Source organism: Netta rufina (genome assembly GCF_964035555.1).
Source record: "Netta rufina genome assembly, chromosome: 12".
NCBI lineage: Eukaryota > Metazoa > Chordata > Aves > Anseriformes > Anatidae > Netta > Netta rufina.
The window spans coordinates 21,156,533-21,183,629 of record NC_140135.1 but is presented as its reverse complement, the minus strand read 5'-3'; the positions used below and the strand labels follow the sequence as shown (position 1 = coordinate 21,183,629).

Sequence of the window (27,097 nt, the reverse complement as noted above, 5' to 3'; positions counted from 1 at the left end):
GAGAGCAGCCATGAATTGGGCAGCAGGAGCCGAGCCCCCCATGGGAGGCTTGCTGCCCCCCGAGCCCCCAGACCCACACGAGCACCACAGTGGTAGCGAGCAGCTGAACTCGAGGTGCTCGTGCCCTTCGTGGCACAGCCATTGCCTGCCACAGGGGAAGCTCTGACAGGGGAGATGTGGGGATCCCCTGGGGCATCCTCGTGCCACCGGGCAGCGTCAGGCGGTGCTGGCGTGTGGCACTGCCAGCACGGAGCTCCTCTGGGACTGCTCCGACTGCTTGGCCTGCAGGCAGCCCTTCAGCTGCTCCTGGAAGGGGGCGGTGGTGATGGTGTAGAGGATGGGGTTGAGGGCGCTGTTGATGGGCAGGATGAAGATGACCACCCAGGAGGTGACGGTGCCTGCGTGCCACCAACGAGGACACGGCGTTAGGCGGCCAGGGCCCTGCCTGGGGGAACCCACCCATGCCACAGACGGGGGCAATCCCAATTCCAAGCTCATGGCCATGGGAGGGTCACAACTGCTGCTCTCTGGGGAGCTGCAGGGGACCAGGGTCCACCTTGCGACGGGTGATGCTCACCCCTTGCACTCAGACACCCACCCTTGGCAGCACCCACACCGAGGGGCCCCCACCCAGGGGCTCTGGGCTGACAGCGGTGGGCCCGGCCGGGTCCTTCACCTGGTATTTCCACCTGCAGCAGGGAGAGCAGCTTGAGGAGGAAGATGGGTATCCAGCAGAGCGCGTCGGTGATGACGATGAAGAAGAAGCGCTTCGCGATGGCGACTTCCCGGGAGCAGACGCTCCGCTGGGCCGTCCTGGAGGCGGTGACGCGGATGGAGTAGAACATGCCGGTGTAAGCGAAGACGATGGTGACGAAGGCCGCGAGGTTCAAGCCTGGAGAGGAAGAGGTTTCCCTCCGAGCACCTCGGCTGGGCCCGTGGCGCAGCAGGACCGGTCCCATTCCCCACTAGAGGGGGCAGAGGCAGCTCCGCAGCCAGGGCTCGCCCCAAACCCGAGTGTGCTGAGCCACCCCCTGCCACTGGGACCCCGTCCTGCCCCGCTCCATCCCCATCCCCATCCCGAGGGCCTCACCCAGGTAGATGGTGGTGGAGTAGCCCCTGGCGCTGGGCCGCTCGCCCAGGTCGGACTGCAGCGGGAAGCAAACCCCGTTCCGGCCGTAGTAGTTGCCGAAGGACTCCTTGCACCACAGGGGGACGAGGCTGAGGGAGAAGCCCAGGAGCCAGATGGCGGCCAGCACCGAGACGGTCTGCCTCCTGCCCGCACGGTGGTGGCTGAAGGGGAAGACGATGGAGAAGTATTTCTCCAGGGTCATGTAGGTCAGCAGCAGGACGGACACCTCGGAGGACAGCATGGCCAGGCTGCCCACCAGCTGGCACTGCAGGCTGCCCATCCAGCCCTGCGCGTGCTTGTTGTACTCGCCCGAGTACTTGAGGTCGAAGGCGCCGATGACGAAGAGGTAGATGCCCATCAGCCCGTCTGCACCTGGGGGGAGGCAAGGCAGGGTGAGGGGGCAGCTGCAGCGGGCAGTCAGCGCCCTGCGGGGCCACGAAGCCACCGCAGAGCTGCTGTGGGCACGTGTTAGAAGAGCTGCCCCACGGTGCTTATAAGCACGGGCAGGAGCCGAGATGTGCCAGGAGCACACCTGGCAAAGGCATAAAAAGAAAGGCGGGCAGCAACGGGCCCTGGCCATGCTGGTTTGGGGTGGTGTGAGCTGGAGAGCCCCCCCCGTGCCCTCCCCTCTGCTCCCAGCTCACAGCACAGGGACTTGATGGCCATGGCGTGCTGGCTGTTCTCCGTGGCCACGAGGGAGCGCATGCAGATGACGAGGAGGTTGCCGAGGCAGGTGACGCAGGCGATGACCCAGACGAAGACGCGCAGGATGATGTTGGCCAGGAGGTGCTCGAAGGAGGAGATGCCGTCGGTGTTGGGCTTGCAGCTGCGCACGTGGGGCGCGGAGCTGCAGTACTGGAACTTCTTGAAGTAGCTGCTGGGAGGAAGGGGCTGGCTGCCACCCGGCCTGCACGGCCCTCCTGCTGCCACAGCCACCTCCTCCAGCACCCCCAGTGCTCCAGTTTTCCTCCAGCCCTGCCTCTCACAAACATTTAAAAACCATTCCCTTGTTCAGGTCTCTCAACTTCCATTAGCAGGGATTCAGATTTTTTCCCCTGCATATTATTTCAGATTAATCTTCTCAAGCCTTATAAAAGCAATCCCTTACAAGCTTGGTAAAACTCTGCATTAGAAAATGACTACAAAACTGCAATGCAAGGCTCGTTTCTGCTTAATTATAGATAAAAGGGGAGAAAATGATTGCTTATTAGCAAGTCAGGTAGAAAATGTGCTGTATTTACAGTCCAAACAGACCAATTACAGAAGGGAAGATGTACGGTTGTCTTTCATTACAGGTACTCTAAAATGTGCATCTGGAGATAATTAATGATTTTTTTTTTCTATCCTTCCAAAGCAGAGCCCCAGCACTCCCAGCTGGCTCCTCGGCTGTGCTTCCACCACGTGTGCGGTGCCTGCCTGGTGCCTGCCCGGCCTTCCTGCCCGTCTCTGCTGTCCTTGGGCCGTTACCTCGGGCCCAGGCACCTCGGAGGGGACACTCGGGCACACGGCGCTGTGCACACCTCGCCCCACAGCCCACCCCTCCCGCACCACCCGTGCAGTGCACGCTCAGAAATGTGCATTGATCCTCGTGTGGCATGCACTGGGGGGGATAATCTGCAGCTCGGTGGGGGATAAACGCCCCTGCTGCCCCGGCAGGGGGTCCTGCACTGGGAGCTGCAGGCACGGCGTGCGCGGGGGCCGGTGCCGCCTGCTCAGTGCCAGGAGCGAGCTGGGGTCAGCCCCTCCACTCACATGTGCGAGAGGTTGGCCAGCCTGTGGAAGGTCAGGTTGTGGATGTTGGGGATCTCCAGCCCTTCCAGGCTCCTGCAAGGCAAAAGCAGGGCAGGGGAGGCTGGGAGCTGCCGGGCTGGCCTCGGTGCTGCGGGGCTGGGGACGCCGTGGGACTCACAGGGACTGCAGCTGGGGCAGGCTCTCAAACTGCCCGGGGAAGATCTCCTTCAAGGGGTTGTAGGAAATATTCCTGAAAGGAAGGAAAGCGGTGCTGTTTTTCCCACCTGGAAGCTATCAGAGGAGCTGAAAGTGAGGACAGAGGGGAGGCTTTTCTGGCTTCTCCCCAGCACCCCCCACCCCCAGGAAGGGCGCACAGCCCCAGAGCAGAATTGCGCAGCGCCTCGCGGGGGCCGGGTGCTGGCTGCCCCCTCCCCATGGTGGCAGGGCACCCGGTACTCACAGCTGCTGCAGGTCGGCCAGGCCATTGAACAGCGATGCCGGGAGCTCGTCTAGCCCGTTGCAGGACAGGTCTCTGGCAGAGCAGGGCAGTGTTTGAGAAGTCACGAGGCCATCTGCCCACAGGCTCTGCGCCCGCTGTGCCAGCACCACCGGGCCGCACAGGGTGGGCAGGGGGCACACAGCCCCCACACAGCGGGTCCTGAGCAAGGGACCCCCACCCGCAGCAGCTGGGGCTCAGGGAACACGACGGGGGGACACTTACAGCTCCACCAGCCTGTTCAGCCTGGAAAACGTCCCGCCTTGGATCCACCTGATCCTGTTCCTGCGCAGGACCCTGAGCGAGGAGGAGGAGGAGAGCGTGGATGCAGCGGAGCCTCGCGCACCATCTGCAGCATCACCTGGCACTCAGGGTGCTTCACTCGGGGGGTCACATCCCTGGGGTGCCCCCAGCCCCACCGAGCCCAGCCATATCTATCCCCCTGGGAGACGTACAGCCATCACACATGGGGACACCCCGGGAGAGGCCTGGGCATTACCAGGGTGAATTCTTTTCCTCTGGCAGCCCCAGGAAGGCTGCGTGAGGCCCCGCAGCACAGCACAGCCCCAGCCCTGCAGCGGCACAGGCCCCGGGCAGGGGGGCAGCAAGCAGAGCCGCTCGGGGTTTGACACACAGAGCCAGCTCACAAAGTTTATGGCGCTCCTCAGAGATATTTTTAGGGGATTTGGATGCCAGCGGAAGGCTTTGGGCTGGCTGCAAGCCTCGTTGCTTGCGCACCATGGGAAGCTTTTTCTGTGCTGCACCCTGCCTCTGACCCCGCTCGGTTCCGGCAGCCCCAGGCTGCTGCTGGCGGGGAAACCCCCCTCCGGACCCACAGCTGCTGGACACGGCCCCGGGGTGCCCCATCAGGTCCCTACAGAGCTGGTATCAAATTCATGAAGCCGACAGCACTACAAATATGGAGCAAAACTGTTCATGTGAAACACAGCCCCTCGCCTAGCAGCTGAAACACAGCCCCTTGCCTAGCCCAGAGCAGAGGGAAAAGGGGCCTGAGCAGAGCCCCCTCCGCTCCCAGCCCACCAAGGGGTGTCCCTGTGGGGTACTCACAGCACGGTGAGCTCGCGGCACTCCTGGAACACGGCCCCACGCACCGCCCGGATCCTGTTCCCCTCCAGATCCCTGCAGGAAAGGCGGTTGTGTGGCTGCTTCCCTGTCCCCATCCCCACCGGGAGCCCCCGGCCCCCTCCATCCACCCCGGGGAGCGGCGCCTGCCCCAGACCCGGCTGCCCAAGGCCAGGTACTCACAGCCAGCTCAGCTTCGGCATCTCTGCACACAGGGAGGTGTTGGGTATCTTAGCCAGGGAGTTGTTCAGCATGTACCTGCAGGGAGGGGACAGAGACAAACGGGGTCACAGCGCTGCACAGGATGCACCCGAGGGCTTTCTGCCGGTGCCCGGCCTCCCTGCAGGGCTGCAGCTCACAGCAGTGCCCGGGGCGAGCTCAGGGCTGGTGGCACCTCCAGCGCCCTGCTGGCTGCACCAGCTCCCCGCATCCTGGTTGTGGTGCCAGCAGTGGTTTTGCCATCATTGCCCAGGGCAAAGTGCTGATGCACACACCTTAACTGAGGCACAGAGCTTCTCTTGCTGCCTTTGGGATGTGGTGGTACCGATATGGGTTGTGCTTAGTGGCTGTGGGACAGCCTTGCCAGGGAGCTGAGGGGCATTGCCCATGGAGAAAGGTGCGTGGAAGCAGAGTGACCCGGGAGTGACAGGCAGCGAGGGCAGATTTACAGCACGAATCCCTTCTGGCATTTTTTCTCAGCAACTTTTGCACACGCCTGCGTGCACAGCGCTCCTTGGTGCACTTCGTGTGACCGCAGTTTATTAGCTCAATTTGTTAAAAAAAGCAGCAGGATAAACAAGCTACGTCACCGAGCAGAGCGGCTCCCCTGCCCGCGACATGGGAATGCAGCCCGGGGTGGGGGCACTGCCCCACAGCTCGCTCTGGGGACAGCGGGGACAGGCGCCTGGATGCTGGGTGCCACCCCAAGCACCACAGCACTGGGGTCCCTGCACCAGCTCCCTCACGGCCCCAGATCCCCAACCAGGGCCCCCACCAGCCCCGGTGGCTCCCCAGCCCCAGCCCTACAAATTACTTCAGTACCCTGCACCCAATTTTGGGGTTTTTGCAACCAGTGCCAGCAGTGATGGAGCCCCCAGCAGCTGCAGCTCTTCCCTTGCAGGTGCAAGCTCAGGGAACGCAGCTCAAAGCTCGGGCAGATGTGTGAGTGTGTGAGTGTGTGTGTGTGTGTGTGTGGGGTGTGTGTGGGGTGTGTGTGTGTGTGTGTGTGTGTGCGCTCACACACGGGTTTTTTCCAGTCTCACAGCCAAGACTTCTCCCCTTACTCTGACTCCAAGCTGCTGCCAGAGTTTCTGATCTGCACTGTGGAGGTGGGGAAGGCATTAAATTCACGCTGGAGTGATTGCAAAATTTGTCTTACGGTGGCCAAAGCCAGTCAGTTATCCCCTACTTCCCTCCTGGAAGTGGCCGGACCTTACGGACAGCCCTGATCTCAGCCGGGTGCTCAAACAGCTCGCACAAGGGCGAGGAAGCCACAACACCCTCGGCTTAGCCCCAAGGAAGGGGGCAGAGCCTGGAGAAGGGGGCAGGAGGACTTACAGAAAGTACAGGGACCTCAGCCCTGCGAAAGCGGCGGGGGCGATCCTGGCGATCCTGTTGTTGTCCAGCATCCTGCGGGAGGAGGAGGAGGAGTGAGATGGGCACCAGCCGCTGGCGAGGAAGGCAGCGGGAGGCTGCTGGCACCAGGAGCACGCCGAGCACCACGCCGTGCCCGGGGAGCTGCCTCTGCCCCTCCTGCCCTGCAGATCCCCCCGGTGCCACCCCTGGGTGGGGGCTCCCCCCATCCCATCCTGCTCCCCGTGAATCCTGCATCGGCTCCAGCTGCAGAGCCTGGATTCCTTCACAGGCAGGGCCTGTTGGATTTTTCCTCTCCTCTGCTGTGAAATAACGATAAATTAAAAGCCACCCGGGGAATTCAGGGCCGTGCTTGGCTTCTCAAAAGCCCTTTGGCTTGTTTGCGCCACGGACCACCCTCCGTGAGTCGTTCATCATTCTGTTCTTCCTCTTTGATTTAAGGAATAACTGCGCTGGTCCCATGGCAAATAAGGGGAAACCTGACGGGGAGCAGACCTGCCCTGCTGGCTGGGCCATCCCTGCACGCTCGGGAGGGGAATCACCTTGTAGAGCAGCCTCCATCTGATACCCGTAATGAGATCGTGGACAAGCCCCGGCCTCATTACCCCCCCTCCCCGAGGAATTGGTGTCACGGTGCACGGGGATCACGCACTGGAGGCAGAACCAGGGGGCACTCACAGCCACTCGAGGTGCTGCAGGTCCTCGAAAATTCGGGGCTTCAGCTGGGAGATCTTGTTGTGGCTGAGGAACCTGGGAACCAGCAGAGAAGGAAAATGATCTGGTACCACTGCCAGGTCCCCCAGCTTCTGCTAAAGCTCCCAAGGAGCCTGCGTGCCCCCCGCTGCCAGCACCCACGGCTCCTCTCCCTTCGCAGCACCGATGCAGGGCCCTGGATCAGGCAGGCAAATGTGGGAGGGGAAGGGACTGATGCGTGGGATGTGCCAGTGCCTCTGCCCTGCCCCACGTTCACCCACCTACTCCAGTTTAAAGCAGGCTTGGTTCGGATTCTTGCAGGAGCAAGGAGCCCAAGAGGCCTGGGGGCGGCTGCGCTGCGAGCCTGGCGTGCCAAGAGGAGCGGAGGGCTGCCTCCGTCCCACGGCTCCCTCCCCAGGGCCTCGTAACGCAGCAGCTCTTACTTACAGCATTTTGAGCTGAGAAAGTCCAGCAAACGCTTTGGGTGAGATCATGCGGATCTTGTTGTTTTGCAGAAATCTATTAAAAATGGAACAGAAAAACAGAGTGGAAAAGAAACGCTTTCTCGGGTCTCAGCCTGGAGAAGAATCGCAGGACTCGTGCAGGGGGACCGATGGCATCGTTGTTCCTCCAGCTCTGTTCCTCTCACCGAGCAGTGGAGGTGAGGAAAGGCTGAGGAGTGCCTGGGTTAATGCAGGGCCATGGCACAGCCCGGCAAAGCCTCCCTGACACGTGCACGCTCCTGTTCCCTGAGCTGCCCACCCGCTGCTCGCCCCGCTTGGTGCAGCAGGGTGCAGAGGGCCGATACTCACAGCTTCCTCAGCCTCCTGTACTTGGCGAACTGACTGTCCAGCAGAGAGCGGATTTTATTTTTCTTCAGGTCCCTGAATGGGAAAACAGGGAGGGGGAAGGAGGGAGGGAGGAAAATAAATAAAGAAACCAGATTCTGAGACCAGAGAACTTTTATCACAGGAGGATGGGGCAGCCGAGGCTTCACCTTCTCCAGTGAAATACAAATGAGATGCAAGGCAGCTGCTGTTCGTTAACACAGCACTGCTAATTGCTCTCCCAATCTGCAAGCACTGTTTGCCACGGATGAGTTTTCTCAGGCTCTCCTTCCCCTCCCAGCCCTCACTACATGTGACAAGCAGCTGGGGCTCACCAACCTCTGGCCCTGCACGGAGCAGCCAAAACCCTGTGACAGGAGGCCGACAGCCCTGGGGGGCCACGGGTTGTCTGGGGGGGAAGGGGAAGGGCACGTCCCACTGCTACTCACAGCCTCGTCACGTTGGGGGAGACCCAGGGCACAGCGCTGAGGTCCTGCGCGGTGCAGTCCACTGCCTGGCCCCAGCACCGGCACCGCGCCGGGAACAGCTCCAGCACTGCGGGCAAGCAGAGGGGGTGTGCTGGGGGGGCAAAGGGGACACACAGCTAGGGGGGGGTGCCCGGAGCCCAAATAGGAGGCTTACAGCAGGGGGCTGCCTCGTCTTCCACCGCCGTGCCGCTGCTGTGCGTGGCCAGCTTGTCGCCCAGGTCCCAGAGCCAGCCGCTGTTGTCCACTGCGGGCGGGGAGCGCTGTTAGGGCATGGGGAAGGGGCCCGGCACTGTCCCCTCCACACGGCAGCTCGGGATGCCCAGCCTGAGCATCCTTCCTCGTGCCTGGGCTGACATCTGGGCAGGGCAAAACCCCAGTAACCTTGAGACAGGGTGCGGGGATGGATGAAACCAGGACCCAGATGATCTCCTGCATGGGGCACGCGTGGCCACGGTGCCCGGGTGTGTTACGCATGCCAGAGCCAGGAAGCAGCTGGATAAAGAAGCAGGTCCAGGGCTCCCCCCACTGCCACTGCTCCCAGGGATGGACCCAGCTCTGCCCTAATGCCCTCAGGGTCCTGGATCCTGGCACCCCCAGGTCCAGGGTGTTATTCCCACCGAGGACCCCCCCTTCCTAGGGGCTCGCCAATTACCGCAGTTCTCTTCGTCGGCTCCGTTGTCGCAGTCCTCCACCCCGTTGCAGTGCAGGGCCTGGGGCAGGCACACGGAGAGGTTGCCGCAGGGAAACTGCCCCAGGGGACACGGGTGGCTGTCCCTGGGGTGAGTCACAAGAGGCTCTGCCAAAGCAAGAGGAGGTGCTCGGTGCTCGGCTCCCCTCGGGCAGCACCTGAGCTCCCGGGTCGCACCCCGCTTTGTGCCCGTGCTGTCCCCAAGCCACCCGTGAGCCCTGCACCACCAGACCCCACAAAGGGCTCTGATCTCTGTGGGACATCCCCCGACACCCACAGCAGATGCAGGCAGATATTCTCCTAATGGCTTAAAGCCCACCTGCCCCGTCCCAGCCCCACGCAGTGTGTGAGGCTGTCCCGGCAGCTCGGGCTCCCCTTCTGCCGGGCCCTTTCTGTCAGAGCCACCCTGATCCCCAGCTCCAGGGCCCCGTCCATAAATACCCCGCGATTTCCCGTGGCAGAGGCATGCCTCAGATCCAGCTAAACGCTTCCACACCCCGCTTTGATCAGGCGCAGGGAAGTGGCAGCAGTCGGCCCCGGGAGGGAGCAGGGCTGCGCGGCGGGGCCCCGCTTGTCGCCCAGGGTTTTCTTCAACCGCCAGCCCGTCACCGGCTAATGGGGCGTGCTGAATTACAAGCACTTTCCTCCCTCACACACACACCTCATTAGCCGTCCCATCGGCAGCACTGCGGTGTGACGTGGAGGTGGATGTGACTCAGAGCACCACACATCCACGTGCCCGTCTGGGTCAGAAGGGTGGTTTTGGGGCTGGTGCCCCGGCACGGCGCTGGGGCGGGCAGGGCGGAGGATGGCACGGTTACGGCACTGGCAGCTGTGGTGGAAGCAGCCTGTGGCCGAGCAGGCGGTGCCAGCGATGCCTTCGGACTCCCCAGGCTGACCTTGTGCCCTGAGCACACGTCCTGGCACCTCTCGCCAGCCCCACTGACAGCAGGACCCAGGCGGGAGATGGGGACAGCCGCGTCCCAGCTGCAGCCCTGCAGCAGCCCGGCAGCTCAGCACCGGCCCCAGGGCACCTCCTCTCCCTGTCTCCCTCAGTGGATGTGCATTGCTGGCTGTGCTGCCCTGATGGCCTGTTGCAGACCATTTCTTTTCTCGGACACACAGCGTCCTTCTGCCCAGAAACGCCTGTGTGTGGCACAGCGACTGCAAGCAGGCTGCAAGTGGCTGAAAGCCCCCCTGCTGGCTGCCTGTCCCCTCCCCAGTGTCTGCCATACAAGACGAGGGTGGAGAGGGATGCAGAGTGATGGGGAACGGGTCTGAGAGAGGCAGAAATCCGGAGGAGGCACAGGGAGGCTGGGCCCAGCTCACCACAGGCCGTGCACGGTGCGGCTCTGAGCGGGGCTGGGCACAGCGGTGCCGTGCCTCTGCCTCTGCCTCTGCCTCTGCCTCTGCCTCTGCCTCTGCCTCTGCCTCTGCCTCTGCTGAGATCGCCACCAGGCATCCCTAACGGGCAGAGCAGTCTCTGGCTGTGTAAACTCACCCAGCATTTTCTAAAACTCAGCATCTTTTGCCAAAATTCCTTCATTCTCCCTCTCTCTCTCTCTTTTTTTTTTCCTCTTTTGTGCAGTACACTGGCGACTGCTGCTTGGAAGTGCCCCCTTTGACTAGTCTTTCTGCAAACAGAGCAGTAATTTTAGGTTTTTCTGAATGTTTGTGGCTGTACTTCTGCGTTAGGCACGTCCCAACCCACGGTCCTACTGCCGAGCACTGCCACACATAACGACTGTCAGATGGGCTCACCGTCTGCCCGAAACTTTAAAACAGGCATCTCGTATTAAACGTTGCAAAAACAGTATCCCTGGAAATTCGTTTATGCTGATCATCTGTTGCTGTGGCTGGGAGCAAGCCCGTCTCTTTCCTGCCGATAGCACAGCACACACGAGCTGGGATCGTGGCAGAAAGCAGCAGGGCTGGGGGAGGGCTGCTGCCCTTCTCCTCCCAGTCCGCACCCACGACCCCGAGTTTGTTTCTAGTGGCCCTGTTGAACGTTAATGCTTCGGTACGAGAGCTTTATTTATTTAGCCCATGCTGGCAGATCACAGCCAGTAATACAAGTGCAGGAGAAGCTAACCGAAATGGCAGCTGTGCCCAGCGACAGGCCAGGAGGGCCGGGAGTCATCTAGAGCCATCCGAGTGGCTCCAGACAGAGCTCATCAGCACGGTGATGGGTGCCTTACGTGGGTAAAGAGGAAGATGAAGATGAAGGAAGACAATCTCCTCCTGTAGAGAGAGGGCCAGTGACAGATGAAGGGACAAGGATGGCCGCACCAGGGCGAGGCGAGCATTGCTCCTCCTCACTAACTGTCCTAATGCTTCCTCATAAATCTGTAAGGAAAACTTGTCTCCTTAGCAGAGGATTTGGGGTGATGAAAGAGGAAGAAAACGCAGAGCAGGAGGGAGAGGGACGGTGCAAGACCCCTGACCCTTGCTCTGCTGCAGCCCCATGGGGAAAGCATCTCCCTCATCCTGTCCAGGCTCTGCAGATGGAAACCGATCTGCCTGCTGAGCCCTGGGCTCAAGCCCCTCCTGATGGATGTTTCCTGCCTTGGTTGCATTTCTGGACATGCAGGGAGGTCCTCTGCTGCTCGCTGCTCCATCACGCAGCTTTCTGGCTGTTCTCTTGCTCTGAATTTATGTGGGACCCGCAGAAGGTAACGGGAACCTTTCCAGGGCCTCAAGGTCCCCGTTGCAGAGAGCCTGCGTGTAGAGCTATGTAAATACCGAGCGGGGAGAGTTTATACGTATATATATTTATATACATAAGCAGAGGCAGATGCGATTTCTTCAGGAACCAGCCCAAGTTGCGGGGTCCCAGCCAAGGCCCCGGCCCCAGCGCCTGGTTCTGCATCAGCCCCCCTGGGGCTGGGGGCAGCCAGAGGGAAAACGGTGTGGGGTGGGGAGGAAGGTGAAATAAATAGATAAATAAATAGAAACCCGAGGAGAAGCGGGTGCCCCAGGTAAGGCAGGAGGCTGAGGACAGCCGAGCGCATCCCGCGGGATAGAGCGGCCCCCGCGAGCCCCGCGGCACAGCCGTGCCCCCCGCCTGCCCGGCTCTGCCCGGCTGGGAAGCAGCCAGCAGCGAGAGGAAGTGGCCAAATTTAGCTGGGATTGGGTCTGGCATCTGCTGAGCTTTCGTGAGGGCCACCCAGGGCTGTAAACGAAGCCCACGCATCGCCCGTAAAACAGCCGTGACCGAAATAAAAGTGGAGCCGAGGAGCCGGGAGCGCTGCTGCCGGGGGACATGGCCCCAGCCCCAAACCTGGCCTCAGGCTCATTCCCCCCCCGCAGACCCCAAAGCCCTGTCCTAAGCCCGCAGCCGCATCGTGGGGACCTTCTGGCAGCTTTTGCTGGGCTTCAGAGCGAGTGTGAGGGCGGCACGAAACGAGAGCAGCGAGGTCGGGGCTGCTGGAGGCTTCCCACCGGAGAGCCAGCTCCCCTCAGACCCGGCTCAGAGCAGCCCAAAGCCCCGACCTGCATCCCCTGCACACGGGGCACATTTCCCCACCCAGTTCAACAAACACATCTCCAAAGTGACCTCTCCAGACACCAACACGCAGCACACCACGCCGTGTCCACGTTACCTCTGCCTGCAAACAAACCCACACGCGGTTTTTGCAGCCGATTTCTGCCAGCAGCACACCCTGTCCCGTTCCCTGTTGGTGCCCAGCTCTGTCTGTGCCACGAGGTCTGCCCAGGGCTGCTGCCCCCTCCCCACGCCCCACAGGAGCACCCCCAGCTGTGTGCACCCCCAGCGAAGCACCTCGGGGTGCTGGCAGTAACCAGCTGCCTGCCTGGGGAGGGGGCTTAGCCCCCCCCCGGGGCCAGCAGGGGAGGAGCAGTTTGCATGGACACTGTTGAAAGCAAAGCACAGCAAATCAGACTCAAACAGCAGCACTTCAGAACTCCCAGCTTTTCGTCGTACACCCCCAACTTCCAGCACAAAACGTTTCATTTTCATCTGGTTTGCCCCCCCCTCCCCTTTCAGCCCACAGCCCTGGTGCTGCATCTGCTCCGGTGCTGCCTTCCCCTGCCCCTGGCTAAAAGGCAGAGCCAGGACCTGTGATTATCTCTGGGCTTGGAGGCAGCAGCGAAGTCCGGAGGGCAGCGTTAGGAGGTCTGCAGGGAACTCCTCAAGCACCAGCAGTTTTTCTCCAGCAGCACGGTGTTTGGGGGCAGCGAGCATCACTGCGCCGTGTGCCAGGACCTCTATCAAATCCCAGCACAAAATTCCCCGTGGACCCCTGGCCAGGAGCTCAGCCGGGCGTCCTGCCACCCCCCCCCAGCTCTGCCTGCCCTGCGGGGACACCCACTTACTCGTAGCAGCCCAGAAGAGTGGTGGCAGGACGAGCAGGAGCAGCTTCATCCCAGCTTGTCCCGGTGCTGCGGGCGGCAGGTTGAGATCTGCTGGGCTGCCGGAGGCGGGAGGAGGAGGCGAGGGGACGCTGAAATCCTTGATGTGCTCCTGCGAGTGCACAGCAGCACCCACAGCTCCCAGGCTCCTGGGTGCTGGCACTGGGGATGCTGCACGTCCTCACTGCCAGCAAGGAATGAGCCGTGCTGACCCCTGCGGCCCGGGAGGCTGCCTGCAGGGTGCAGGGCGCAGGGTGCAGGGTGCAGGGCGCAGGAGCAGCCCGAGTGCATCTGCAGCTCCTTGCAGCCTGACGCTGCTCTCTGGCCAACAGAAGGCAGTGAGAGGATGTGCACGAGGAGGGAAGCAGCGAGAGGAATGGACACGGTCCCTGCCGGGGGGGGGCAGCCCTCGGCCTGCACTCCCCAGCCCTGGGGCAGCCTGGAGCCGAGCTGTGCCCCCGCCCGGGGCACCCAACACGGGGAGCGCACCCCAAGGCAGCCCGGGGACAGAGGAGGGGGCTGAGGGGCTGCTCCCTCCCCAGGAGGGTCCCCTGCTGGGTTTGTAGCCTGTGCTGGTGCCCAGCCCTGCCCGGCACAGGACGGGTGCTCCGGTGGGGGCAGGACAGCCCCGGGCCCCCGGCACTGCCTGGGAGGTGGGGAGGGTGACAGGGGACCCCACCTGGCACCGCATCGGGGTCCCTGCGGCCCCTTCCTCAGCCCATTTTGAGGGGCTGGGAGCCCAGGGAGCAGCAGTGGGAGCCGCAGGACAGCCCCCCAGACAAAGCAGCTTTGCCCGAGTTCAGTGGGACCTCTGGGCAGAGGGGTGCGTAATCGGGATTTCACAGCCGGGGCAGCGGGAGGGGGAAGCGAGGTGGTCCCGATTAGAGAGCAGACTCCCACCACGGCTTTGATCTCCATGCTAAGTTCCCCAAACCATCTGCACTGGGAACACAGCTCTCCTTCCAGCCTCCTTGCCCCAGCACTTCCAAATGCTTGCTATGGGTCCAGAAAAATCTGTAAAAATTAACCCCTGCTGCTGGAAAGCGAATTTTTAGTCAGGACACGGGACCTGCTCCCCCACCTCGTCCTCGTGCCATCCGTGTGGGACTCACTGGTGCACTGAGGAGCAGGAAGGTCCCAGGGCCCCGGGGGACCTGCAGGGGCCGCCGGTGGGACCAGCTCAGAAGGGACACGTCCCCCAGATGTGCCCCGATCCCACGTCACCGGCAGCGGGGCTCGAGGAAGGGGCCCCGAAACCTGCCGCCCCCTGCCTCTCGCCCCCGTAGGGATTCGGTCCATGCAGAGCTCTGTGCTGCCCGTCCCAGGCTGCCTGCAGGGGTTTGCGGTGCTGCTCAGGGCTGAGCCCTGAGTTCGGCCCCAAGGCTGGGTGGGGGCTGGTGCTGGGGCACTTTCTGCCCTGGTGTCCAAACGGGGGCGTTTGCTGCTGGCTGCCAGATGGTGGTGACCGCAAAACCAGCACACCTGCAGCCAGGGGAAAAATCAAAGCCTGCAAACAAAAGCACTCTTGGGGGCCTGACAAAATTCCCCTGTGCTTGCTCTTGGCTGTGGCTGTGGCAAAGGCTGCCCCGGCCGCATGGGAGGCAGTCCCAAAGCGAGGAATTCCCGAGTCACAAACAGAAACCCCGAGAGAGCAGCTGGAGGGGCTGGGCAAAGACAGGAGAGGCCTCGTCGGCAAAACTGATGGCAAACGACCCCAGTCTGCTTCGCCCGTGGTCCTCCAGGCCGTCAGCATCCTCCCACCGAGTCCGCATTTCTTAGCCCGAGCTCTGCTCATGGGCCAACAAATTTCGCCTCCCACCCTTTGGCAGCAGCCTTCATCCAGCTCTCGGGGACGTGCCTCCAAGTAACCGCGGAGTGATGGATGGGCACTGGAGGCTCCGGCACATGCCTTAAATCTCTGGCTGCAGAGCCCGGCGATGTGTTACGGCACGGGGACCCGCCTGGCCCAGAGAGCGCTTGTGCAATCGCACGGCACAGATTTACGGCCCGGCCACGCAAGGAGCTCGTCCTGTCAGTTCTCTTGTCCCTGCCTGGATAATGTTACTTCGGAGCAAACCCAGCCAGCTCTTCCCTTCCACTCTGTTTTGTGCTGAGACAGCTCCCCAGGCCACGTCCCTCGGCTCCCCCTCGGGCCACATGGCTCCGGCTCTGGATCCCCGCTGGAGATAAACCTCGGCTGAGCAGCACCCGGTACCCAGCAAGGTGGGCACTGACAGGGTGCTGGGCCCGGGTGTGCAGAGGGAAGCCCAGAAGGATGGGGTGTGTGTAGCCGGGGGTCAGGAAGGGCTGCCGGTGTGTGCCACCCAGCCCCGATGGAGCTCTCCGTTTAAAGGGGGCACCCCCGTGCTGCTGCGCTCCCACCCGGGCTGCTCTGCACACAGAGTGCCTGCTTTGGGGTAAATATGACATATTTTCACTCCTTCTGCCCTCCAAGCACACCTGAGTGCATCTTGCAGCCATGCCTTGTGAACAGAAGGAGTGAGGCACAGAGCTGAGACCGTGGGCCTGGCCGGGCTGACATCCGTGGGTGTTTCTGCACAGTTTTGGCAAACCCACGCTCTGCCTTAACTTTGCTGTAAGGGGGAGGTTTGGGGATGCTGTGGGGCACGAGGCGAGGCACTGTCCCTTCACACAGCCACCCCGAGGCATGCAGGAGCACCAGGGCAGCACCCCCACGGGTCCCACAGGGATTCCCCACGCGGACCAGCAGCAGCCTTCACGCCCTGCTGGGCTCGCAGCCCGTGGTGCTGTCCAAACCCCAGCGTCCCTCCGTGCTCGGTGATCACGCACAGATGCGGCTCTGCCCTGGGGTGCCGGCGGGACCTGAGCCAGCAGCAGCCCCCAAATCTCGCCGTGGTGCCGCCCCTGTGAGCGCGGCGATGAGGGGAAGCCAAACGCTGCTGAGGGGAAGTGTTTCAAGTACGCTGGAGATGCGAGCCCGAGCGTTTCTGCTCGGCGGATGAACCAGAAAGTCATTAATTATCCTGTGCCGGAGCAGATGTTGCTGTGTTTGAAATTGCTGGGGAACTGAGTCACCGCCCCAAACGCTGCCAAGACGGGGATCGTGGCAGTGCGAACACGGGCTGCGAGTCAAAGGTGGGGCCGGGGCGGCCAAGGACCAGGAGGAGCATCCCATCCCGCGGCTTGCTCTGGGCTCCCACAGCCCCCAAGGGCCCTGTGATCTTGAAGGGACACAGCTGGGGGCTTCGGCTCCCAGATTTCACCCACTTCATTTGAAGGTGACATCCGGAGCCCGGCAGCGCCCCGGCTTTGAGTCCCGGGCAGGAGGAGCGGCCCCACGGCAGAGCTGAGCGGGGCTGGGTGGGAGCGGGGCATGGGGCAGCCAAGGAGACGTGGCAAAAACCTGGGCTTCATGCAAATCCCTGCTCCTCTGACCCCGAGCAGACGTAAAGCAATGCGCCTGACAAATAAGGAGAACAGTTGGGGAAATAAATGATTTTTTCTTCTGAGTTTTTGAGTCAAATAAAGATATTATGGGTATGGAGCAGTGGACCAAGACAAGCAGGAACACCTTTCTTCAGGTGGCGCAGAGCCCTGGGGTCGGGGAGCTTCTGGCTGCTGCTCCCGGAGGCTGCCGAGAGGCAGCGAAGCTGCTCCTGGCCTGGCACATGGGGCAGGCTCCCAGGGCAGGGGAACGGCATCAGGCAGGCGAAGGCAACCCCAGCGCCTTGTCCTCTCAGCCCTTCTCCCCCGGTGCCTTGCAGGGTCCCAGGAGCCCCCCAGGCCAGGGCCAGGGCTGGCAGCAGGACAGGAGCCGCAGCATCGCCCCGGGGTTGCGCTGGCTTCGCCTGCGGGGCGGCCACGAGCATCCAGGCAGAGGCTGCGGACAAGGCGTGATTGTGTTGCAGTGATCATTATTTATATCTGCGTTGCTACGGGGCATTGTTCTTGGAATAGAGTTTTATGGTATGTAATAAAGGGGACTCGCAGCACAGCTTGCAGGCGCTGCGGCTCTCGCACACAGACACGTCCGAGGTCCCTGCTGCCCGCGCTGTGGGGCGGGGATGTTCCAGGGGCGCAGGGAAACAGCTGCCGCTTGTCCTGAGGGCCGTTTTCACTCCTTATAATTTAACTGCTGGCTAAGCTCTTATTGACAGGTTTCCCACTCCCAGCTTTTGTCCTCCTTTCTCTGTCCTTTTGTGTGGCGTGGTTTAAAGGCAAGGGCGGGCGAGCAGAAAGCCTGCCCTGCAGCTTCTGCTCTCATCCCACCGACCGCACTGGTTTCTCCACCTTCCCACCACTCGCTGATGGTTTCCAGCTGCCAGAAGCACGGGCAGCAGGGTGCTGGGGCTGGCAGGGGCTGTGCTGCATGTCCTGCACTGCCTGCCTGCCCTTCTGCACCCCCTGACGTGTGTCCGTGCCCAGGATCCCAAAAACCTCCCTCTCCTTCAGCCCCACGGTCATCCCCCTGGCGTGGAGGCAAGTTCCCTTCTCCAGGCAGAAAGTCCATAAATCAGGGGTTCTTGGAAGTGTCCCTGGCCACAGAAGGAGAGCAGAGGCTGAGTGCAGGGGCTCGGCTGGTCCCCTGCCAGTGTGGGTCCCATCCTTCTGCTGGTGCTAGAGCAGCTCTGTGCCTGAGCTGCAGGTCTTTCCAGGCCGAGTTCTGAATTTTCCGAGCTGGATTCAGCCCCTCTGAACCATCCCCGGCGTTCTGCATCCCCTCTGCATCCCCTGGAGCTCATGTGAGCAAACCCATGGCTTTTTGGGAGAAATGAGCGCCCCATCCTGCAACCCCATAGCTCTTTCAGCAGTGCCAGACCCCCCCAGAAGGCTGATTCCTGCTCACCTTCTGCAGCCTCATCATTGCTGGTGTAACGGGGGAGTTATGAATGAAATTAGTGCAGAGGTAGATGTGGGTGCCCCCCGGCACCTCGCTCCCACCCCCATAGGGACCCTTCACCAGCCAGGGACAGGCGCAGGTTGCAGAGGGGGAGCTGACCTGGGATGGAGCAAAGCCCGGCAGGATCGGGGCGCTGCTGGCGAGACGTGAAGGATGGCAGGCGGGGATGGCACCTGTGGTCAGGCGAGACGACAGAAGCGTGCGTTTAGTCCTGATTAAATTGCGCAGCGCAGCACTCACGTCAACAGGCGTGATGATTTCAGCATCCCCGCTGAACCACAAGTCATCCAGTTCAAGGGCAAGAAGAAATTGCATGCATCTTTACTGCCTGACCCTGCTGGTAGGAATTTTTGGCAAGCATTTTCCTTTACGCATCAGAGAAAGCGCTGCAGACACGTGCAGAGCCCCCTGCCCCGGCACAGCCCCCTGACGGCACCGGCTGCCCCCGGCTGGGCACCCTGCACCCAGCTCCGAGAGGGGCTCCCTGCAGCCCTGCCAGGGCAGCGGCACCACAGCTCCTGGGGCATCGGCCCTGCTACAGCCCCAGGTTTTCCATCTGCAGCTCCCCGGAAAGCCACGGCACTCCTGTCCTCTTCTGCAGCCAGAGAGGAGATGGAGAGGAGCGCACACAGGAGGAAAAGGCGATTTTAACTGTTGTTTGAAAAGTGAAGAAGAAACCTGTGCAGAGCTGAATCCCATTATCAGCTATGTTAGCAGCAAAAAGGAATCCGAAGCAGTAAACTTCGAAACCCTTGCCTCCTGAAAATTCATTTATTAGGTAACAGGAGAGGACAGGGGAGAAGGTCACAGGCTTGAGAGCCTGCCAAGGAACAAGTGAATGGGCAGGAGAAGCCGTTCCCTGCTGAGCTGTAAGAAAAACACAGCAGTAATTAAGGGAGCAGACATTTGCATGCTTGCCCTCTCCTTGGACAGTCCATCTACGCTCCCGTTGCTGTGTCTGCGTCCCTGGCACGGAGCAGCCGGCAGCTCCCAGTACCAACTTCGTACTGGGTAAGGGGAAACTGATGAGTGTGGCCGTGGGTTTTCCTCTCCGTGGCTGCAGGGGCGGGCACCTGGTCCTGACCTGAGCAGATCCAGTGGGCAGGAGAACAGCACCCAGCCCTCGGGCACTGCTCGCGGGCTGCACCGCGCTGGGCTTCACCCTGGGGAGCTGCTCTGCAGCCCCAGCACATTTCCTTCTTTGTGGGTAAGGGACATCATATAACACTGCGAGGGCTGCTCCAGAGCCCCAGTGCTTGAGGAATTAACCTGTGCTGAAGGAAAAGGCACAGAGCCACAGCAGGAGCTGGGCCTCACCTCCCTGCCCTTGCCCCGATGTTCCCTGCAGCCGCAGCAGAGCCAGGTCCCGGCACACCCCGGGATGCAGCAGGAAGCTGTAGCCCCCACGTGTAAATCCCCACGGAGTTTTACACCGTTTTGCACTTCTCCTGCACATTATCGCTTTTTATCCTGCTAGAAAAGGATGGCACAACTCTGCCAAAAGCCGGCGGTCAGCGAGGTCAGACAGGTCCCTGCTGGAAGGGGAAGGCACCCTGGGCCAGGCAGCATCTGCCAGCTCCTTGACCAGGACAGGACAGGACAACCAACGGGGAGGGTCCCCATTCCCAGCAGCTGCACTGGTGCCAGTCAGGGACCCTCCTGACCCCACTGTGCTCGCTTGTGTAGGGCCAGAGGCAAGGGCCAGGGGCGGACGGGTGCAGGGCGAGGAGCAGCTGCCCCTGAACTCCTGGGAGCAGAGCGCAAGGGCCCGCTCCCACTGCCCAGAAATGCAGGAAAACCAGCAGCGATTCCCTGAGCTCCCCCTAGAGCTGCCTTTGAAATAGTGTCAGTGCTTAGCCCAGCAGCAGAGGGATGCTCTGGGCTCTGCGTCGTGGTAATTTGAGGCACAAGGAGAGTGTGCGGTGCTGCAGCTGGGCAAAACTGCAGGTGTTTTCTGCAGTTATTTCCTCAGTGCTGTGGATGCCCTGCTGCAGCCCCTCTGTACCACACATCCCCGTGAGAAGGGGAGGGCTGCTGTGTGCGTACCGACAGGGTTTGTCTTTTCCAGTGCGTGCACGTCCAGGCAATGAGCGCCGGCCTGGGCGGCCCCCCCATGCCCGTGGTGCCAGCAGCACAGCTCCCCACACACAGCACGGGTCCTGCAGCACTGCCCCCGAAGGAATAAGAATTCATAAAGGGAAACGCGTGGCAGAAGCTAAAGAGAAACATTAGCTTTACTTGCGCTAGCATTTGCATTGCAGAGCAGCTCCGAGCCCCGAGCATCCCAGCGCTGCCACCCAGCACAGCTCGGCCACGAGGGACGGGAGGAGGCACATTAAAGAGCCACCGCCAGCCCCGTGTCACGGCTCCGGGCTGGGCAGGAACAGGGCTGCAGGCACAGAGCAGTAAATGCTGAAACAATTACCCCACTCGTTTAGGGCTCAGGGTGTCTGCAGGAGCTTCACCGGGGGAAGTGGGACGGGGGGAGCCGCCTGAGCCGCCCCGGGCTGTGCAGTGCCTGGGAGGAAGGGGAACGAATCGCTAAAGCTGCCTCAGCTGGCACACTCTGCACTTTCTTCCAGATTCTGCAAACTTACATGCTCCTTACTTCTGCAGATCCTTGCAGAATAAATCACAGGAAAATATTTGGGCCATCAAAGCCTTTGCTTTCGAGCTGTCATGCTGAAATCGTGTGAAATCGCCAGCCTTGAAGCAGACAAGTTTGATCAGAACACCGTGTTGTGGTGCTGCATTTTAGACACAAATACGGAGCTGTGCTGCCTTTTAGGGCTCGTACCCTCCATTTCTTTATGCTTCTTGCAAGACACAGCCTGCTAAGCACCTCGCAGGAGGATGTTTGGGAGCCACAGCAGCACAGAGATCCAGATTTTTGGGCCTAGGAAAATTTGCTCTTTGAAAGTCACCAGGTCTGGACTAGAATTAAGACATTCCAGGCCTTGCTGCCCAGGGACTCTTGAACTTTGTGTAAGGCCAGATCATCAAATGTGAACGTCGGCCTGCCATAGGGAAATGCCACGGCAGCAGGCAGGGAACGCAGCTCTGTGGAGCCCCCAGACCTGTGTGATCAAAGGGAAGCTGCAAGCTGCACAAGAAAAGCTAAATAACCCCAAATATAAGCTCAATATTGATGGGAAAGGGGAAAGAGGAACTGCAGCCACTTTTAGATGAAACAAATTTTTCTCCAGCCATTTGGCAAATATTTCATGCTTCAGCCACGCAGAAGCGGAGAAAGCAAGAGCTGGGGAAAGGTGCTCAGAGGTGTTCCAGCTCTCCTTTTGGTGACAGGCCAGGTGCCAATAGTCCCCTGTTTTTGGAAGCAGGAGGACAAAATCCTGCACATGTCGTGCTGTCTGTGCAGGAGGCACAGCTCTGGGCCACGTTCTGCTGGTCCCCTGGGCTGGGCCGTCCTCAGTGCAGTGTTTGTACAGCAGGAGCCTGTTCTGCTCCAACAGCCCCTGATCCGGCACCGATAACCCCCGGCTTTCCAGGCGCACGGGGAGCTCCAGCCCGCGCTGTTTCTCTCCTTTCATCATCATAGGGTTTTATCCCCAGCCAGCTTTTGGGAAGGTGCGATGCCAAGTGATGCTGGGCTGGACTCTGCCTCCCAGCCAAACAGAGCCGGTGCCGTTTGGTAGCTGCGTGCCTCCATCCAGTGTTTTCTCCCCCCTAGGGCCCACACGGAGGCTGAAATGAAGCATTTCTTCACTTCTCTCTGTGTTGTTCTCAGTGAATGCCTGGCCGATTCGCACTCTAACCACTGCTATTTCTCCTGGGCTCTTCTTCTGCCACGGCTGCTGCAGTAAGAGGAGCAACGTGAGAAAAGCTCGTGTTCCTTCCGACAGCTGCTGGCAGCAGGCAAATCCCCTGGAGGACAGCCCTGCGTGGCACAGGGATGATCCCCCTCCTCTGATGCCCCGTGGCTCTTAGTGTAAGGCACTGATTACAGAAAATCACCCAGAAAGGCCTGTAACAGAATTTCTCAAGTGCTGCACGATGCTCTCCAGGCAAAACCAGGGCTTGAAAAAGGATCTCTATGGTCAAGGGGAATCGATCGGTTCCAAGAAATGTCCCAAACTGCAGATGCAGGCAGCAGGGGCAGCTCGGAGCTGCTTCCTTCGAGACCTTTGTGCCAGGGCTGGGCGAGCCAGGGTCCCACTGAGCTGGCTCCCGGCCACCGCTGCCCCCCTGGGCATTGCCACTGTCACCACCACCTGTGCCGGGGCTTGCTCTGTGCAGTGGCGGACCTGGGGGGCTCCAGAGCTGGGGGTTTTGGGGGACAGCAGGCACAAGGGTTTTGTTTGGCTGCCAGCACATGTCCCAGGGCAGGGAGCAGCCTTGCGGTGCCTCCCTTTCCCCAGCACTGCCACCCCCTCCCCTGTCTCCTTCTCAGTTTCTTCCCAAACTGCCTGGATTTCTGCTGCCTGATTCCATCAGTCATCAGCTGCTGCAATCTTATCACCTTCATTACGTTATCTCTGTAGCCAAAAGGCCCAGGAGCATCGCAAATTCTAGCTCTCGCTGTGACATCTCTGTAAAGAGATTCCAGAAACTGCCTTTATCAATCGCAGCCCAGAGTCCAAATCCAAACGCAGTGTTTGCAATAGTAATCAAATATTTAGCAAACATCATTAGAACTAACTTGCCAATGAGCAGAAATAATTATCAGATAATTGCTTTATGGACAGCCAAGCAGGGAAATTAGGAGCAGTATTTTCTCCATGCTAAACAGCAAAACACAAACAGGGAAACAGAAGCACCGAGAGACAAAAGGGCTCGTTCCAGGCTGCACAAAGGAAGGGCTGAGGGCAGATCCTGTGCCACCCTGCTACTCCGCTCTCCTTGTGCCGGGGGTCCAGCTCCAGGAGCCTCGGCCTCGCCCGGGGCTGGGGGCCTGGATTTGCAGCCAGCTGCAGGGGGCTCACCGGGGAGCCGAAGCACCTCGTTGTCCTGCTGCCGCTGGTGCTGTGCCCACCGCAGGGAGCCGGGAGCTGCTGCCAGCTCCTGGATCGGGGCTTGGGCAGCACCAGCAGCCTTCTCCCGGGCACATCCCCGAGCATCCCTGCGCATCCCAATCCGTGCGTCCTGGCGCGTCCCCGCGCGCCCCCGCGGCGCTTCCCCGTGCGCGCACCGCCACCTAGGGGCTGCGGGCGGGGCGGGGGGCGCAGGTGGGGCCGCCGGCTCCGATGGCACTCCCGGCTTTCCAGTCAGATTTAATTACCTTCCTTCTCCCCCCTCTCCTCGGCTGTCCCTGATCAAATTAAAACAAACAACCCCCAGCAGAGTGCTTGTGACAGGAGTCGTGTCTGAGACTAATTAAAACCTGGTGCTCGTCACCGAGCCGCGGCTGGCAGCCGGCTGCGTGCGCGGGGCAGGCCTGGCGCTGGCTGCTCCCCGCGGCCCCCACGCCGCTAATGAGCTGCGCGCATCGGGGCCCTCCGAGCGCTGCGCCCTCTGCGAGCCGCGGCCGGGGGGAGGCGGCTGGAGGGGGGGCGTGCGGGTCTCAATTAGCTCCAGCGGTAATTTAATGGATTAATTAATAAACCCGCGCGGCAACTTCTCCGGGATGGTGCTCAGCCTGGCAGGACAAAGCCTGCACCTCCGGTTGCTTTCCAGGGGGACAGCTTGGCACAGGGTGCAGCAGCAGCCCCCTTGTATGCCCATGACATGTAGCACGCTGTCCCCCTGGCTCCCTGGCCCTCAGCACGAGGCCATCAGGCCGGCCCTGGGCTCCTTCCCCCCCTCCTGCAGACCCCCAGGGCTGAGCATGGCACGGGACAAGCCCACCGTCCCCGCACAGCTCCTGCCCACCGGCTGGGAGCAGCCTCCCACGGGATCAAGCCCCACGCCTGGGTACAAACCGCTGCAAATTCGTGCCCAGAGCTGCTGAGAGCAGGTTTTGAGCCCTGGATTGTGATGGCTCAGCAACCTGCATGGTAAGGAGTGGCCCCGGGGAGCTCTTAACATCTGCCCATCACCGCGTTTGCTGACGGAGAATTGGGGCGGAAGGCTGGGGGCTGCTTTCGGAGAGGCTGCTCGTGAGCCGTGTGGCTCAGCTGTCTGCAGCAGGGAAGTGCAGGGCCAGAGAGCTCCCCGTGCCTGCTGCCTCATCCCGCTGCTGCCCCGCAGCCTGCCCCTGCCCACCCATGGGTCTGGGCACGCAGGCTGCCCCGGCACCCCCTGTCCTTCAGCTGGTGCTGCCTTCATCCTAGCACTCATCTCCTGTCTGGGCATCCTGCTCGAGCTGCTCTGCTCCTACCCGACATCTGGGGCACCATCCAGTGCCTGGAACGTGGGCATCCTCTGAGCTCTGTGGGCAGATGCCAGGGAAGGGTGTAGATCTGCACAGGGCTGGGCTTTCCCCCTTGGGGACATGTTCCTCCCCAGTGTGTGTGCATGGGGCAAGGGGGAACACGCCACGTGTAGGCAGCCCGTGAGGCAGCCCCGCTGCAGCCCGTCCCTGTCCTCCCGGGATGTCCCTGTGGCGGAGTCGATGAAGTTACTGAATTATTCCTCTTTCATATTGTTTCAAATCAATGGGTCCTGGCGGTGTCATATACAAAAGGCTGGTTTCAGTATTTTAGTTGGGAGAGTCCTCAGGGGGAGCCGAGCTCATTAATTAAATACATTTAATCAATCTGGCCTACAAGGGCATTGGTTATTTATTCATCAGAGGCTGCACAGTGCAAACCCGGTGATCTGAAAGGCAGTAAATAAACATGTAAATGAAAAGCTGAGACAGCAGCGCTCACTCGTGCCTGGGAGATTTCGGAGCTTGGGTCAGCTAATCGGGGATCATCTGTGCCATTTAACCCAACCCTGCGGCGCTGGGCCCCGGAGGGCAGGGGGAGCGGAGCTGCAGGAGCAGGGGCACCACCGAGGCTCCCGACCCTTCGGTCCCCGGGGCTGCCGGGTGCCTGGGTGCCACGCGTGCCTGCCCCTGCCTCTGCCCTCTGCCCTCCATCCCTGGCCACGTCCTGCTGCCAGGCCCTGGTGCTGTGCAGAGCATCTCTCCCTGCAGCTGCAGCACCCCGGGAGGTGCCAGGCAGGTGAGAGCCACCAGGACGGCTGCTGCCAGCCCCCTCAGCACCCCGCGTGTGTCTGCTTGGCTGCTGCTGCTGCCGGGGAACACCCAGCGCCGTGCCGCTCCTGTTCCTGCCATGTTAATTACAGCGGGGGCCTCGCAGGAGTTGGAGAGGAAGGTTTCAGCCTGTGGAAGTGGAAACAAAGGAGGGGAGTGTGTGGCTTCTCGGCTCATCCTTGCAGAATTGTTCTCTGCTAGAGGAGTGCCACAGAGCGAGCTGGCAGGGAACCAGATGAGCTTCCTGAGGGCTGCGCAAACCCCGGGTTTGGCACTGCTGGAAAGCGCAGTAATTCCAGCATCATCCTGAACCCAAAGGCGTGCAAACGGCTGCTGAACGACACATTGCTGCTCAGAACGGGGCACTCAGAGGCTGGATCCGGTGGGGTTGCTGTCTCACAGGGTGGCTGGACAGGGACAAGCTGCCAGAAAGTGAGTCGGGGATGGAGCTTGGGAAGAGAAGCTGAAGGGTGCAGGCAGGGGCAGAGCCCTGTGGGGACAAAAATGCAGCGAGAAGCTCAGGCCAGAGCCTGCCTTGAGATATGGCATTCCCCAGAGCACAGGAGTGTCTGGAGCTGGGGTGTTCCCCCAGCAGAATGTGGTGGCCCAGGTCCGTGTGTGAGGGCAGGGGGAGAGGAGGAGCAGGGGGGTGCGAGGCGGTTCTGGGCAGTGCTGTGGGTGGTCTGGGGAGCCAGACTTATCAGGGAAAAAAGGTAACGCAGATGGGTATTGGGGCTGTCAACGTGGAGGGAGGGGCACCGGATTAGCTTCATCATCATAAATGAATATGCAAAGCGGGGCAGAACGGTTTCCCACCACAGCTCACCCCCTCCGTGAGAACTCCTCCGACCCGACCCGGCCGTCACCTGCAGGGCCGGGACGGTGCCACCCGGTGCGGCCGAGCCCCCCACACCAGGTCTGTGCCCCCAGCCCTGCCCAGGGCTCACACCCCGGCCACTGCCAGGTGGTTGGTGCTGTGCCACAGCAGTTTGTGCTGTGCCATGGTGGTTTGTGCTGTGCCATGGTGGTTTGTGCTGTGCCACGGTGGTTTCTGCGGCACCAGGATGGTTTCTGCGGCACCGGGGTTTCCCCTCCTCTTCCTTGAAAGTGTGAAATGAAAAACGAATGTGTAGAACATAAACTGTTAAATAGTTTCAACCATAAAGGGGAAAAAAAAAGGGTTCAGCTCCAGGTTTTGGTCTAATCTAGCATTTTTCCAAGCTGTTTTCTACCCCTGGGTCCCACACTCCCAGTGATTCACCACGACCTCATTGCTTTTCAGTTAACACAACAAACTTGGCCGCTAGCAGATGGTTTATTAATACCGGCCTCATTCCCATGAAGATGTGTCCTACCTAGAAGGAAAATGCTTTTATCATGTGTCCCAAGTCTCCGGCCAGCTTGTTCATGTCTAAGCTTGCCCAACGTAAGTGCAAGAGCACGAGGAGCAATAAGCACAATCTTTTGCACATTTCTCCTTCAAGGATCTCCAGCACAAGCACAGCTCCCTGGCAGATGCCCTGGGCAGGGAACACGGAGCAGTCTGTCCGTCCCTGTCCATCCGCGACCTGCGGTGAACCACGGGCATCGTGCAGCACCTGCTACACCAACAGAGTGTGCGGCCACGGCCTGCTACGAGGCAACAAAACACACTCCCCTAACGGAGCGCATTCCAGAAATACCTGAACAGAAAATCCATACGCTTGGAAATGAAAGCATTTGTCCTTTTGCTGTCTTCGCCGTGAGCTGAAGGAACGTGCGTCTTCTCCAGGGGCTGCAAGTGGGAAGACAGATGGCGAGAGTAACTCTACTTGTCAGTCCCTGGGGACCTGCAGAGGAATCAGTATTTGGCATCTGATTTAGCTCTGCTGCCTCCTCGAGTCACCACTGTCCCAGGCACTGAAGGATGTCCAGGCTTCCGAGACGCTTAATTTAAACGCCCCTAAGCAGACGGGTGTGCGGCCACCCCCAGACGTCAGCTGGCAATGAAGATCCGATGGAGCCTCGCTCACTGCCC

General features: G+C 60.9%; 1 protein-coding gene across 1 annotated transcript; it reads right to left on the bottom strand.

Moving 5' to 3' along the window:
* Positions 1 to 216: 216 nt before the first annotated feature.
* On the bottom strand, positions 217 to 24,265 carry LOC311213949 (relaxin receptor 1-like; the record flags this gene model as incomplete). Its single annotated transcript, XM_084294290.1, has 22 exons — positions 217 to 398; positions 677 to 892; positions 1,091 to 1,501; positions 1,774 to 2,003; positions 2,882 to 2,953; positions 3,039 to 3,110; positions 3,321 to 3,392; positions 3,582 to 3,653; positions 4,425 to 4,496; positions 4,623 to 4,697; positions 5,997 to 6,068; positions 6,711 to 6,782; positions 7,173 to 7,244; positions 7,538 to 7,609; positions 8,002 to 8,107; positions 8,195 to 8,284; positions 8,693 to 8,836; positions 13,064 to 13,211; positions 17,928 to 18,154; positions 22,925 to 23,143; positions 23,337 to 23,480; positions 24,259 to 24,265. 22 exons carry the CDS (start codon positions 24,263 to 24,265, stop codon positions 217 to 219), a joined length of 2,847 nt encoding a protein of 948 aa, XP_084150416.1.
* Positions 24,266 to 27,097: the final 2,832 nt, after the last annotated feature.